Consider the following 15330-nt stretch of genomic DNA (forward strand, 5'->3'; position numbering starts at 1 on the left):
TGGCCGGCGCCGCCAGCTGCTCCGGGTTCATTCACCATTTTGTCGCTCTTGGAGTAAAAAAAAGGGGGCTCCGGCGGGGCCCGGGCGGCCGCGGAGGGGGCGCAGGTACGGGGGGGGGGGGGCACCCCCAAAGCGGGGGTGGGGGGGGCGGGCGGCACCCCTGGGGGGCGGGGAGGGCGGGGGGGGCACCTGGGAGGGGGGGTCGTGACGTGTCACCCCCGGGGGGGGGCGGGGCCCCCCCGTAAAGTGCCGGCCCCCCCCTTAAAGTGCCCCCCCCGTCCCCCTTTGGAGTGTCCCCCCTCCCCCTTTGGGGTTCCCCGCCGCGATTTAGGGTGCCCCCCCCTCCCCCCCTTGGGGTGCCCCCCCGCTTTAGGGTGCCACCCCCCCCACACTTTAGGGTCCGCCCCCCCCACTTTAGGGTGTCCCCCACACACACTTTAGGGTGTCCCCCCCCCTTTAGGGCGCCGCCCCCCTCCCCGCTTTAAGGCTCCCCCCCCAATTTAGGGTGCTCCCCCGCCCCCACCTTGCTGGGGGTGTGGGGGCAGTGGGAGGGGTGGTCTTGTGACCCCAAAGTGTCAACCCCCACCCATGGGTGCTGCGCCCCCCCCCCCCCCGCAAGGTATGGGGAGGAAGGGGGGTGCTGGGAAACCCCCCTTGGGGTGCTGGCCCCTCCCCCCCGACCGAGAGTGCAGGGCCCCAAGTTTGGGGGGTGCCAAGGGGGTGTCAGGTCCCTCCCCCTCCCAAGGTGACGCCCCCACCCATGGGTGCTGCCCCACCCCCCCCAGCGTCCTGGCACTCCCCCCCTCCCTTGGGTGCCGGATGCCAGGATTTGGGGTGTCACCCCCGCCAGTGGGTGCTGCCGCCCTCCCCCCAGGGGCGCTGCCCCTCCCCCCACGATCCTGCCCCCCCGCCCTTCGGGGTCCTGAGCCCCCCCTTTTGGGTGCCGGACCCCAGGATTTGGGGGTGTCACACACACACCCCCCCTCCGCGGGGGTCCCTCCCCGCCCCGGGGCGCTGCCCCTCCTCCCCAAAGGGTGCTGCCCCTCCCCCCAGGCCCCGCCCCCACCCACGGGGTTATTTTTGGGGGTGGGCGGGCGTCTCTGTCCCCCCAAAACTGGGAGGAGCCACCCCCCTCCCCTCCATCCTGACACCCACCCCCCCCCCACCCCCCCTTTTCTCCCCGCAGGACCCCCACGGTGGCGCCCGGGCCGGCGGAGGACGATGAAGCCGGCGAGGAAGGCCGGCGGCTCCTCCTCCTCCTCCTCCTCTTCTTCCTCCTCTTCTTCGGGGGGTCGCGCCGGCCCCCCCCCACCCCCGAGCCGCCCCAAAGCCCCCAAACGCCGCGAAGGCGTCGGCGGCGAGGAAGACTCCGGCGACAGCGGCGGCGGCGGCGAGGAAGACTCCGTCGCCCCGCTGCCTTCCCCCAGCCCCCCGCAAGGCCCCGCTCTCCCCGAAGACCCTCCCCCCCCCAGCCGCAAAACCACCACCTTCAAATCCCGCGCCCCCCGGAAAAAACCCGCCGCCGCCGGCGAAACGGGCGGCGAAACGGGCGGCGGCGCCGGCGGCAGCGGCTGCTCCAGCACCGACACGGCCAGCGAGCACTCGGCCGACGAAGGGGGGGGCGGCGGCGGCGGCGGGACCCCCCCTCCCCGGCGACCCCCCGCTTCCCGGCGAGGCCGTTTTCCGCCGCTTGCGGTGCCAGCGGGTGCTGGCGCGGCGCGACGGCGTCTTCCAGCCGGCCGTGGTGAAGCAGATCCGGCGCGGGCAGGATTTGGGGGTTCAATTCGCCGGCGACCGCGGCATCACTTACCTGGAAGGGTGTTTTTTGGGGGACCCCCCCGCCGTGGTGCTGGACGCGACCCCCCCCGCCGGCGCCCTGGGGGTGGGCACGGCCGTCTGCGCCCGCTTGGATCCGGCGGAGACGCTTTACCGGCAGGGCACGGTGGTGGAGGTGAGCGCCAAACCGCCGTCGTACCGGGTGCGCTTCGCCCCTCCCCCCGCCGCGCCCCCCGTTTGGGTGCCGCGGTCGGGCCTTCGCCTCCTGCGCCCGCTCTGGACCCCCCGCCGCGACGCGGAGCCGCCCGGCGACCCCGACGCCCCCAAACCGCCCGACGACGCCGGCGGAGGAGGGGAGGGCGGGAAGCTGGGCCCCGCCCCGCGCCCCGCCCCGGCCCCGCCCGTCACCCCCCAACCCAAATACAAGAAGGGGGACGTCGTCTGCACCCCGAACGGGATCCGGAAGAAGTTTAACGGGAAGCAATGGCGGCGCCTCTGCTCGCGGGACGGCTGCACCAAGGAGTCGCAGCGGCGCGGCTACTGCTCCCGCCACCTCTCCATGCGGACCAAGGAGCTGGAGGGGCTCCCCGAAAACCGCGGGGGGGCCCCGCCCCTCCCCCAGCAACCCCCGCCCCGCGACGGCAGCGGCGACTTCGACTGGGACGAGACGTCGAGGGAGAGCGACGGGGACCCCCGGGCGCGGCTCGGGGGCCCCCCGGGGACCGACCTGTCGCGCTTCGAGTTCGACGAGTGCGAGGCCGCCGTCATGCTGGTGTCACTGGGGAGCTCCCGCTCGGGGACCCCCAGCTTCTCGCCCGCCTCCACCCAGTCCCCCTTCTCCCCCACCCCCTCCCCCTCCCCCTCCCCGCTTTTCGGGTTCAGACCGGCTAATTTTAGCCCCGTCACCGCGTCCCCCGCGCCCGGGGGAGGCACCTCAGCGCCGGCACCCCCCGCCCCGGGGAGGGGCTCAGCCCCCCGCCGCCGCCGCCCCCGCCGCCGCCGCCGCCCCCCCGGCCGCGCCCCCCCTCCGGGGTCCCCCCGACTTTTCAAACCAACCTGACTTTCACCGTCCCGCTCAGCCCCGGGAAGCGAAAAGCCGACCCTCCCCCCGCCGGGGACCCCCAAGACGGGGGGGTTTTGGGGGAGGGGGCGGTTTCCGCGCCCTCTCCCCGCTTTTCGCCCCCCGCTCCCCCGCCGGGCTGACGGCGGACCCCGGCCCGGGGGCCCGGCGGGTGCCGGCGGTGCCGCGGGGGTCCCCCGTTATCGTGCGGAACCCCGAAGTGCCCCTGCCGGACCCGCCCCTCCCCCGCCCCCCCCGCCTTTTGCCGCCCCCCCCCCAAAAGCCCCCCCTGGCCGCCCCCGTCCCCATCAACGCCGGCAGGTTGCGCCCCCCGCCCGCCCGGCCCCCCCCCGCTTCGGCTCCCCCCGCCCCCCCCGAGCGGGCCGCGCCCCCCCACCCCCCGCCGGCCGCTTTCGGGGGGCCCCTGCACCCCGTCGCCTTCCACCCCTCCCCCGCCGCCCTCCTCCCCCTCCTGGTGCCCGGCGATTACGGGGCCCCCCCGGCCCCCCGCAAGGAGATCGTCATGGGGCGCCCCGGGACAGGTACGGCGGGGGAGGGGTTGGGGGGGGGAGGGGCGCTGGGGGGGGGTGGGTGGGGGAGGGCGCTGGGGGGAGGGGGGGCGAATGGGAGGGGGAGGGTTGAAAAGGGGCCCGGGGGGGGGGGGCGGTTGGGGGCAGGAGGGCGGGGTCGGAGGCGTGTCCCGGGGTCGTTGGGTCGCGGTGATGTCACGGGCCGCCTCACGGGGCGTGGCCGCGAGGGCGTGGTGAGGTCAGAGCGGTGTCGTGCGCGCGCGGGGGGGGGGGGAGGGGCGCTGCGTCAACTGTGACGTCACCGGCTGCGATGTCAGAGGCGTGTCACAGCGTTGCCGGGCCTGGGCCGCGTGGTAGTGATGTCACGGCGGCGGCGCGGTGACGTCAGAGCCGCGCCGCGGGGTTGCTGGGCGGCGGCCGCGGCGCGCGGCGGTGTCACGGGCGCGGCGCGGTGATGTCACGGCCCGCGGCGTGGTGACGTCAGAGCCACGCCCGGAGCCGTGTCACAGGGTAGGCGGGGTCAGGGCCGCGTTGTAGCGATGTCGCAGCGATGATGTCAGAGAAGCGTCACAGGGCCGTCGCGTCGCGATGATGTCAGAGCCGCGCCCGGAGCCGGGTCACAGGGCGGCCGGGTTACGGCGCCGCTGCGGTGATGTCACAGCCGTGTTGGAGCGAGGTCACGGTGATGACGTCACAGCCGCGTCACGGGGACGCCTCCCCGGGGGGGGGGGGGGGGGGGCTGTGGGTCGGCGCGTGGCAGTGACATCACGCCCCACCCTCGCGGCCACGTCAGGGCCGCGCCCCGGGGGTCGGCGGCGGCGGCGTGACGTCAGGGCCGCGTCACACCCCCTCCCGCGCGCCGGCCATGTTTGCCGTCCCTCCGCGGCGGGGGCGGGGCTTTCGGTGGAGGGGGCGTGGTTTGAGCGAAGGGGGCGCGGCCTGGCGGGGCGTTGCGTGCGTAGCGTGTGTGGGGGGGGGGTGGGTGGGTGTGCGCCCAGCGCGAGAGGAAGCGTCCTCATTTGCATACGGCCGCGCGGCGGCCAATGAGCGTCGCCGGGCGGCGCCTGCGCGCGGCGCGCGGGAGGCGGCGGGGGGCGGGGGGAGGGGGGGCGGCCGCCCTTTGCTGGCGCGCGGCGGGCGCGGGCGGAGGCCCCGGCCCCGCTCCGGTGTGCGCCCCCCCCCCCCCCAAAACACCCACCCCCACCCCCCCAAAACCACCCCCGGAGCACCCCAAAACCGGGGGTCCCGCCATGTCCTCCACCGCCCTGCCCCCCGCCGCGGCCCCGCGGAGAGGCCTCGGCATGTTCGGTCAGTGCGGGGGGGGGGGGGCTGGTGGGGGGCGGGAGGGGGTTTGAGGGGGTTCGTGAGGGGATGTTGGGGTCTGTGAGGGGTTTGCGGGCTTTGAGGGCCGTCTGTGAGGGGATGTTGGGTGTTTCCAGGAGATTTGAGGGCTTTGTGAGGAGATGTTGGGGGTCTGAGGGGGATTTGGGGGGTTTTGTGAGGAGATTTAGGGGTTTCGTGAGGAGACGTTTGGGGTCTGAGGGTGTTTGGGGGGTTTCGTGAGGGGATGTTGGGGTCTGAGGGGGTTTGGGCGGTTTCGTGAGGGGATGTTGGGGTCTGTGAGGAGATTTGGGGGGTTTGAGGGGGTCTGTGAGGAGATTTGGGGGGTTTGAGGGGGTCTGTGAGGGGATGTTGGGTGTTTCGAGGAGATTTGAGGGCTTTGTGAGGAGATGTTGGGGGTCTGAGGGGGATTTGGGGGGTTTTGTGAGGAGATTTAGGGGTTTCGTGTGGAGACGTTTGGGGTTTGAGGGGGTTTGGGGGGTTTCGTGAGGGGATGTTGGGGTCTGTGAGGAGATTTGGGGGGTTTGAGGGGGTCTGTGAGGGGTTTGGGGGGTTTGAGGGGGGTCTGTGAGGGGATGTTGGGTGTTTCGAGGAGATTTGAGGGCTTTGTGAGGAGATGTTGGGGGTCTGGGGGGGGTTTTGTGAGGAGATTATGGGGTTTCGTGAGGATACATTGGGGGTCTGAGGGGGTTTGGGGGGTTTCGTGAGGGGATGTTGGGGTCTGTGAGGAGATTTGGGGGGTTTGAAGGGGTCTGTGAGGGGGTTTGGGGGGTTTCATGAGGGGATTTGGGGGGTTTGAGGGGGTCTGAGGGGGTGGGGGCTTGTGAGGAGGTTGGGGGTTTTGGGGAGGAGCTGTTGGGGGTTTTGTGAGGAGATTTAGGGGATTTGTGCGGAGATGTTGGGGGGTTTGTGATGGGATTTTGGGGGGTGTGAGGGAATTTGGGGGGGTTTCATGAGGGGATTTTGGGGGTTTTGTGGGGAGATGTTGGTCTGGGGGGGTTTGTAGGAGAAGTTGGGGGGGTCTGTGAGGGGATTTGGGGGGTTTATGAGGGATTTGGTAGGGGTTATGAGGAGGTGTTGTGGGTCTGTGAAGGGGTTTGGGGCTGTTGAGGGGATTTGGGGGGCCTGTGCGGAGATAAGGGGGGTTTGAGGGGGGTCTGTGAGGGGACGGGGGGGTTGGGGGGGGGTCTGTGAGGGGACGGGGGTTTTGGGGGGTGCCCGGATGCCTGGGTCCCCCCTGGGGTTTGGTTTGGGGGGGATGGGGGGGCATTGCAAGGGGATGGGGGGCCCCGAGGGCTGGGTCCCCCCTGGGGACCGCGGGGCGTGGCCGGGCGTGGCCGCATGCCTCGGTTCCCACCCCATGGGAGCCCCCCACGCCTCCCCCCTCCTCCCTCCCCCCCAAACCGCGCTCCGTGGGGCGGCCGGCGTGGAGGAAGCCGCGAATCCGGCGCTTCCCGGCAGAGCCGGCACCGCCCCGGGGCGGCCGCACACGCGTGTCACGGCGTGTCGTGGGGATGCTGCGCGTGTGGCGGGTCGTGAGGATGCTCCGCGTGTCCTACGCGTGTCACGGCGTGTCATGGGGATGCTCTGCGTGTGGCGGGTCGCAGGGTTGCTTCCCATGTTATATGTGTGTCATGGCGTGTCACGGGAATGCTCTGCATGTGGTGGGTCGCAGGGATGCTCCGTGTGTCACACGCGTGTCAGTGTGTCGCGGGGATGCTGCGCATGTGGCGGGTCATGGGGATGCTCCGTGTGTCACACGCATGTCACAGCATGTTGTGGGGATGCTCTGCGTGTCCCACGCATGTTACGGTGTGTCATGGGGATGCTGTGCGTGTGGCGGGTTGTGCGGATACTGCGCGTGTCATATGCATGTCACGGCGCGTCGCGGGGATGCTCTGTGTGTGGCGGGTCATGGGGATGCTCCGCGTGTCACGGCGGGTCGTGGGGATGCTCTCCGTGTCACATGCATGTCACGGCATGTCGTGGGGATGCTCCGTGTGTGGCGGGTCGTGGGGATGCTCCCCGTGTCACACGCATGTCATGGCACGTTGCGGGGATGCTCCACATGTGGCAGGTCGTGGGGATGCTCTGCGTGTCACACGCATGTCACGGTGTGTCGCAGACATGCTCCGCATGTTGTGTGTAGCGTGTTGTGGGGATGCTCTGCATATGTACATGGTATGTTCTGGGGGATGCTGTGCGTGTCGTACGTGTGTAGCAGGTTGTAGGGATGCTCCGCGTGTCATAGCATGTTGTGGGGATGCTCTACATGTCGTACACATGTTGTGGGTCATGGGGATGCTCTGCGTGTCACACGCATGTTGTGGGGTTGCTTCATGTGTCACACACGTGGCGGGCCGTGGGGAAGCTCCGTGTGTCATGGTGCGTCCTGGGGGATGTTCCGCGTGTCACACGCGTGTGGCGGGTTGTGGGGGATGTTCCGCGTGTGGCGGATGATGGGGACGCTCTGTGTGTCCCATGCGTGTGGTGGGTCCTGGGGGATGCTCTGCACGTCACACGCGTGTGGCGGCGCTCCCGGCGGGTCACACACGTGTAGGGGTGCTCATGGTGCCGCACATCCCTGGTGCACGCGTGTGGGGCTCCCCCGGGTCGCACACGCATGGGGACGGCCCCGTGGGACACGCGTGACGCTCCTGGCGTGTCGCGCAGCTGTGGGACACGCGTGAGGGGACGCCGCACGTCGCACACATGCGTGGGGTGCTCCGTGTTAGGCGTGTAGGGGCGCTCGTGGCGTGTTACGTGGCTGTAGGAATCGCGTGTAGCGATGCTGCCGTGTCGCACACGTGTGGTGATGCTCAGCGCACGTTGCACAGCGCCAGGACACGTGTCCAGGTGTGCTTTCTATGGTTACATGTGTGTGGGTGCTGCTTGCGTGTTCCACATGTGTTGGGGTGCTCTTTACGTGTTGCGTGTGAGCAGTGGTGCTGAGCAAATCACACGTATGTAGAAACACTACATACATGTAGAAGCGCTGATTTTGGGTTACGCATACGTAGAAAGACTTTGTAGGTGTTACACGCGTGTAATCACTTTTTGCGCATGTGACACGCGTGTAGGGGCACTTCTTGTGTGTTCCATGGTTTCAGGACACGTGTGTAACATGTTTCACGTGTTACACGTGTAGCAGTGCCCTGGGGTGCAGGACACGTGTGTCAGGGCGCTCCTGGCGTGTCACGTCGTTCCAGGGCACGCATGTACGGCTGGTTGACGCGTTGCACACGCATTGTACACGTAACGGAGCCTCCTGTTACACGCGTGTGGCACGAGGACACCCGCGTGGCTGCGGCTCGTGTGTTACATGCGTGTAGCGGCGCTCAGGGCACGTTGTGTAGCTCAAAAACACGCGTGTGACAATGGCTCACGTGCCGCACCTGTCTGGCGCGGCTCCTGGCGTGTCGCACGGCCCCAGCACACGTGTGTGCTGCTGCTTCACGTGTCATAGGCATGTAACGATGCTCCTGGCCTGCAGCGCCCCGGGACATGCGTGTGGTGACATTACGCGTGTTATAGGCGTGTGGTGGCGATCTGGGCGTGTTCTGTGATTCTAGCACAGGCGTGTAGCGACCGTTCACGTGTTACACGCATGTAGGGATGCGTCAGGTGTGTTACGTGGTTCTAGTACAGGCAGCACTTCACATGTTACACACGTGTAGCACCGTTCTTGGCGTGTTACGTGGTTCTAGGGGAGGCGTGTAGTCATAGCTCGTATGTTACACGCACGTAGTGACAGCCTTAGCGTGTTAGGCGGCTGCAGTAGAGGCAATATTTTACATGTTACACACGTGTAGCGACACTCGGCTCACCCAACACGCCTCAACCACGCACGTGGCCCCGCTTTACACGTCACCCGCCTGTCGCGACGCCCAGGCCCCGCCTCCGACACGCTAAGCCCCGCCACACGCGTGTAACAACGCCCCGGCGTGTCACGTCCCCAGAACACGCGTGTGAGGTCGCTCAGGGCGCCCAACCCCCACCCTGGGGGGCGATGGGGGGACGGGGGGGGGGGTCGGGTCATGGGGGGGTGGGGGACGCGTGTTGCTACGCGTCACCACACGCGTGTCCCCGCCCGCGTGTCCCCGCCCGCAGTGTGGACCAACGTGGAGCCCCGCTCGGTGGCCGTCTTCCCCTGGCACTCGCTCGTCCCCTTCCTGGCCCCCAGCCAACCCGACGCCTCCCCCCAGCCCCCCCAGGGCCACCAGCCCGTCAATCACCCCCCCGCCGCCAATCAGAGCAAAGGTAAGCCCCGCCCCCCCTTTTTTAGGGGGGGTGTGGGGGGGTGGGGAGGATGCGATATAGGGGGGTGGGGGCGGGGAGCTTAATTCACCCCGAAATGTCCTCGCAGAACCCCCCGAATCGGCGGCCGTCGCCCCCGAACTGGCCGGGGGACCCGAACCGGGGCGTTGCGGGGGGGCCACGCGCCCGCCGAGCCCCCCCCCCCGCCCCCCCCGTCAGCAGCGCCGCCCCCCCCGGCCCCGAGGAGGAACCCCCGGGCCCCCCCCGGCTGGACAGCGAGACCGAGAGCGACCACGACGACGCGTGAGCCGCGCTTGGGGGGGGGGGCTTCGGGGAGGGGGGGGGTTTGGGGGTGCCTGCCCCCCCCCCACACCCAAGCTCACCCCTTCTGCGGGGTCCCCCCCACCCCGTTTCAGGTTCCTGTCCATCGTGGCCCCCGAGCTGCCGCTGCCGCTGGGGCCGGGGAAGCGGCGGACGCAGTCGCTGAGCGCCCTGCCCAAGGAGCGGGACGGCGACAAGGAGGGGCGCAGCCCCAGCAAGGTGGGCGGGGGGGCAGCACCCCCTCGGGGGGGCACAGATCCTCCCCGGGGGGCCACAGACCCCCAAAAGGGGGGCACAGAACCTCCCCGGGGGGCCACAGACCCCCAAAAGGGGGGCACAGAACCTCCCCGGGGGGTCACAGACCCCCAAAAGGGGGGCACAAATCCTCCCCGGGGTGTCGCAGACCCCCAAAAGGGGGGCACAAATCCTCCCCGGGGTGTCGCAGACCCCTCCTGGGGGGCACAAATCCTCCCCGCGGGGTCACAGACCCCTTTTGGGGGACACAAATCCTCCCCGGGGGGTCACAGACCCCTTTTTAGGGGGACAGACACCCCCTTTGGGGGGGGAAATTCCCACCCAGGGGGGACAAACAACCCTTTTTTGGGGAGAAGTCCCCTTTTGGGGGGACAAAACTCCCCTTTTGGGGGGCAGCACACCCTTTAGGGGGCCAAACACCCCCTTTGAGGGGGGAAATCCCCCCCAGGGGGCCCAAACACCCCCTTTGGGGGGTCACGCACCCCTTTTTGGGGGAGAATTCCTCTGGGGACACACACACTCCCCTTTTGGGGGGGCACAGCCCCTCCCCAGGGGGTCACAGGCCCCTTTGGGGGGGCAGACACCATCTCCATGGGGACAAACTTCCCTTTTTGGGGCACAGACCCTCTCCTGGGGGGTCACAGAGCCCCTTTTGGGGGACAAACACGCCTTTTTGGGGGCCACCAGCACCCACGTTATAGGGCTTCCCTGGGCCCAGAGGGGGACAAAGGGGCGGAGTCAGGCTTAAGGGGTGTGGCCAACACACTGGCTCCGCCCTCATGGAGTGCCCTCCCTTGGGTGCACCTGGGTGGGTGGGGCCAGGTGTTGGCCACGCCCCTGTGGGAGAAGAGGGGGCAGTAGTTGGTGTGGGGTGTGGCCATAAAGGAGGCAGGGCTTATTCAAGGGGGCGTGGCCACTCAGACCACCCACCTTACTGTCATGTTACTGTGCTGTCTTGCTTAGCCACACCCCCCCACCAGCCCCTCCCACTATGGGGCGTGACCACCTCGTAGCCCCACCTACAAGGACATGGTCACATCATGGGGGCGTGGCCAGTGCTGACCACACCCTCGGGGGGAGTTCCCCTCCCAGTGTGTGGGGCACCACTGTGGCTCCTCCCCTTAGGGGTGTGGTCATATTCACCCCACCCACAGAGGCGTGGCTAGCCCTGACCCCGCCCCCAGGCCCTCCCTGCCCTCCCCTGGGAAGGCTCATACTTTAGCCCTGCCCACTGTGGGTGTGGCCAACATGAACCCCGCCCCCACACCACCCTCACTGGACCCTTAATGCTCACCCCCATTGGCCCCTCCCCAGGGGCGTGTCCCCATGTTGCCCTGCCCCAGGGGAGTGGCCAGAGGTGACTCTGCTCCACCCCCCTTTGCTCCCACCTTAATACCCACCCCAAGGGGGGGTGCCCTTGGCCCTGCCCCCCAGGGGGCGTGTCCCCCCACTGCCCTGCCCCGTGGGCGTGGCTGCTGCTTGCACCACCCCCTCAGAACATTACTCCTACCTTAACCCCCGCCAGTTTTCATCCCCCCCCAAAAGTGTCCCCCCCTTGACCCCACCCCCGGTGTGTGTATCCCGTCTCTGCCCCGCCCTATGGGCGTGGCCGGAACTGACCCCACCCCCTTATGGCACTCTCACCTTAATGGCCACTCCTTTCACCCCATGTCCCCTGTTGGCCCCACCCCCAGGGGGCGTGTCCTGCCCAGGTGTGTGTCCCCATATGTTACCCTGCCCCATGGGCGTGGCCAGCACTGACCCCGCCCCCTTATGGCCCTCACTGTCACCTTAATGCCCACCCCTTTTCACTCCCCGTGTGCCCCCCTTGGCCACACCCCGGGGGGGGCGTGTCCCCATATGTTGTCCCACCCTGTGGGCGTGGCTGGCGCTGACCCCGCCCCCTCATGGCCCTCACTGTCACCTTAACGGCCACTCGTTTTCATATCCCCCCCCCATGTCCCCCCCTTTACCCCACTGGGGTGGGGGTGTGTTCCCTCCCTGCCCCGCCCCGTGGGCGTGGCCGGCGCTGACCCCGCCCCCTCCGCACAGCGGGAGAAGGACCACATCCGGCGGCCCATGAACGCCTTCATGATCTTCAGCAAGCGGCACCGGGCGCTGGTGCACCAGCGTCACCCCAACCAGGACAACCGCACCGTCAGCAAGATCCTGGGCGAGTGGTGGTACGCGCTGGGGCCCCGCGAGAAGCAGAAGTACCACGACCTCGCCTTCCAGGTGCGCCCCGGGGGGCCTGGGGGGGTTACAGTGGGGATTGGGGGGCCTCCGGGGGCGTTGGGGGGGGCCTGAGGGGGGTTTGGTGGGGTTACAGTGGGGATTGGGGGGCCTCCGGGGGCGTTGGGGGGGGCCTGAGGGGGGTTTGGGGGGGTTACAGTGGGGATTGGGGGGCCTCCGGGGGCGTTGGGGGGGGCCTGAGGGGGGTTTGGGGGGGTTACAGTGGGGATTGGGGGGCCTCCGGGGGCGTTGGGGGGGGCCTGAGGGGTGTTTGGTGGGGTTACAGTGGGGATTGGGGGGCCTGAGGGGTGTTTGGTGGGGTTACAGTGGGGATTGGGGGGCCTGAGGGGTGTTTGGTGGGGTTACAGTGGGGATTGGGGGGCCTCTGGGGGCGTTGGGGGGGGCCTGAGGGGGGTTTGGTGGGGTTACAGTGGGGATCGGGGGGCCTCTGGGGGCGTTGGGGGGGCCTGAGGGGGGTTTGGTGGGGTTACAGTGGGGATTGGGGGGCCTCCGGGAGCGTTGAGGGGGGCTTGGGGGGTTACAGTGGGGATTGGGGGGCCTCCGGGGGCGTTGGGGGGGGCCTGAGGGGGGTTTGGGGGGGTTACAGTGGGGATTGGGGGGCCTCCGGGGGCGTTGGGGGGGGCCTGAGGGGGGTTTGGGGGGGTTACAGTGGGGATTGGGGGGCCTCCGGGGGCGTTGGGGGGGGCCTGAGGGGGGTTTGGTGGGGTTACAGTGGGGATTGGGGGGCCTCCGGGGGCGTTGGGGGGGCCTGAGGGGGGTTTGGGGGGGTTACAGTGGGGATTGGGGGGCCTCCGGGGGCGTTGGGGGGGGCCTGAGGGGGGTTTGGGGGGGTTACAGTGGGGATTGGGGGGCCTCCGGGGGCGTTGGGGGGGGCCTGAGGGGGGTTTGGGGGGGTTACAGTGGGGATCGGGGGGCCTGAGGGGTGTTTGGTGGGGTTACAGTGGGGATTGGGGGGCCTCCGGGGGCGTTGGGGGGGGCCTGAGGGGGGTTTGGTGGGGTTACAGTGGGGATTGGGGGGCCTCCGGGGGCGTTGGGGGGGGCCTGAGGGGGGTTTGGGGGGGTTACAGTGGGGATTGGGGGGCCTCTGGGGGCGTTGGGGGGGCCTGAGGGGGGTTTGGGGGGGTTACAGTGGGGATTGGGGGGCCTCCGGGGGTGTTGAGGGGGACTTGTGGGGTTACAGTGGGGATTGGGGGGCCTCCGGGGGCGTTGGGGGGGCCTGAGGGGGGTTTGGTGGGGTTACAGTGGGGATTGGGGGGCCTCTGGGGGCGTTGGGGGGGCCTGAGGGGGGTTTGGGGGGGTTACAGTGGGGATTGGGGGGCCTCCGGGGGTGTTGAGGGGGACTTGTGGGGTTACAGTGGGGATTGGTGGCCGAGGGGGGAGTCCTGAGGGGGGGTTGGGGGGGTTGCAGTGGGGGTTGGGGGTCCTGAGAGGGCTTTAGGGGGTCCTGGTGGGATCTGGGGGCTCCTGGAGGGGATTAGGGTGGACTTGGGGTGTCGTGAGAGATCTTCAGAGGGTCCCGATGGGATTTGTGGGGGGGGCCTGGGGGGTTAGAGTGGGGATTGGGGGGCCCTGGGGGGAAATGGGGGGCTCCTCGGGGGGATTTAGGGGGGTCCCGATGAGGTTTGGGGGGGGCCTGGGGGGTTAAAGTGGGGATTGGGGAAGCTTTGGGGGTCCCCCGGGGGTTTGGGGGGTGTTGGGGGCCCCTGGGGCTTTGGGGGGGCCCCGTGGGGATTTGTGGGGGGGTTGTGGGGGCTCAGAGGGGTTCGGGGGGGCTCGGGGGGCTCGGGGGGCTCGGGGGCTGGGGCGCCCCGCTGGCTGACGCCCCCGCAGGTGAAGGAGGCGCACTTCAAGGCGCACCCGGACTGGAAATGGTGCAACAAGGACCGGAAAAAGTCCAGCTCGGAGGGGGGGAGGGGCCCGGGCGGGGCCGGGGGGGGCCCCAAGGAGCCCCGCGAGCGCAGCGCCTCCGAGAGCGGCCCCCCCGCGCCCCCGCCCGGTGAGAGACCCCCCAACCCCCCCGAACCCCCAAACCTCCCCCCCGCCCGGTGAGAGACCCCCCAACCCCCCCGAACCCCCAAACCTCCCCCCCGCCCGGTGAGAGACCCCCCAACCCCCCCGAACCCCCAAACCTCCCCCCCGCCCGGTGAGAGACCCCCCAACCCCCCCCGAACCCCCAAACCTCTCCCCCGCCCGGTGAGAGACCCCCCAACCCCCCCGAACCCCCAAACCTCCCCCCCGCCCGGTGAGAGACCCCCCAACCCCCCCCGAACCCCCAAACCTCCCCCCCGCCCGGTGAGAGACCCCCCAACCCCCCCGAACCCCCAAACCTCCCCCCTGCCCGGTGAGAGACCCCCCAACCCCCCCGAACCCCCAAACTGCCCCCCGCCCGGTGAGAGACCCCCCCAACCCCCCCGAACCCCCAAACTGCCCCCCTGCCCGGTGAGAGACCCCCCCAACTCCCCCCGAACCCCCAAACTGCCCCCCGCCCGGTGAGAGACCCCCCAACCCCCCCCGAACCCCCAAACCTCCCCCCCGCCCGGTGAGAGACCCCCCCAACCCCCCCGAACCCCCAAACTGCCCCCCGCCCGGTGAGAGACCCCCCAACCCCCCCCGAACCCCCAAACCTCCCCCCCGCCCGGTGAGAGACCCCCCAACCCCCCCGAACCCCCAAACCTCCCCCCCGCCCGGTGAGAGACCCCCCCAACTCCCCCCGAACCCCCAAACTGCCCCCCGCCCCGTGAGAGACCCCCCAACCCCCCCGAACCCCCAAACCTCCCCCCTGCCCGGTGAGAGACCCCCCAACCCCCCCGAACCCCCAAACCTCCCCCCCGCCCGGTGAGAGACCCCCCAACCCCCCCGAACCCCCAAACCGCCCCCCGCCTGGTGAGACACACCCAACCCCCGCGACCCCCCTCTCCTGACCCCCCCAGATCCCCTCCCCCACCCCCAGATACCCCCGACCCCCCTCTCCCGCCCCCCCCAGATCCCCTCCCCCACCCCCCCAGCCCCTCCCCCCGCTGACGCTCTCCCCTCCCCCCCAGGCGCCGCCGACCCCCCCCGGCCTCCCCGAGGGCAAAGGGGGGGCGGGGGCGGGGGGCGCGGCGGGGGGAGGGGCGCAGCACCCCCGCCCTCGCGCCTTCTCCCACAGTGGGGTGCAGGGGCTGGAGGGGGGCGACGCCCACGGCCACGCCCTGCACGAGCTCAGCCAGGTGGGGGGCGTGGGGGGCTGGGGGGGAGATGTGGGGTGGGGGGTGTGTGGGGCAATGGGATATGGGGGGGGAGATGTGGGGTGGGGAGCGTGTGGGGATGGGGGGATGTGGGGGGCTGGGGGGGAGATGTGGGGTGGGGGGTGTGTGGGGCGATGGGATATGGGGGGGGAGATGTGGGTTGGGGGGTGTGTGGGGCGGGGGGGATATGGGGGGGGGCGTGTGGGGATGTTGGGGCCGGGGGGGTCATGTGGAGCAGGGGGGAGATGTGGGGCTGGGGGGAGCGTGGGGTGGGGGGAAGCGTGTGGGGTGGGGGGCTAGATGTGAGGTG

At 70.1% G+C, this 15330-nt stretch overlaps 1 protein-coding gene across 1 annotated transcript; it reads left to right on the forward strand.

Moving 5' to 3' along the window:
• Nucleotides 1-1227: 1227 nt before the first annotated feature.
• Nucleotides 1228-15032, forward strand: LOC135311248 (protein capicua homolog; the record flags this gene model as incomplete). The annotated part of the gene is given in 10 exon segments (XM_064440376.1): nucleotides 1228-2690; nucleotides 2693-2940; nucleotides 2943-3378; nucleotides 8818-8967; nucleotides 9074-9179; nucleotides 9181-9267; nucleotides 9381-9504; nucleotides 11593-11775; nucleotides 13624-13789; nucleotides 14835-15032. Coding segments are annotated over 10 exon segments (3161 nt in total), but the record flags the coding sequence as incomplete, so codon positions are not given.
• Between the last annotated feature and the right edge of the window lie 298 nt (nucleotides 15033-15330).

Source organism: Phalacrocorax carbo, unplaced genomic scaffold, assembly GCF_963921805.1.
Source record: "Phalacrocorax carbo unplaced genomic scaffold, bPhaCar2.1 SCAFFOLD_428, whole genome shotgun sequence".
Classification (NCBI taxonomy): domain Eukaryota; kingdom Metazoa; phylum Chordata; class Aves; order Suliformes; family Phalacrocoracidae; genus Phalacrocorax; species Phalacrocorax carbo.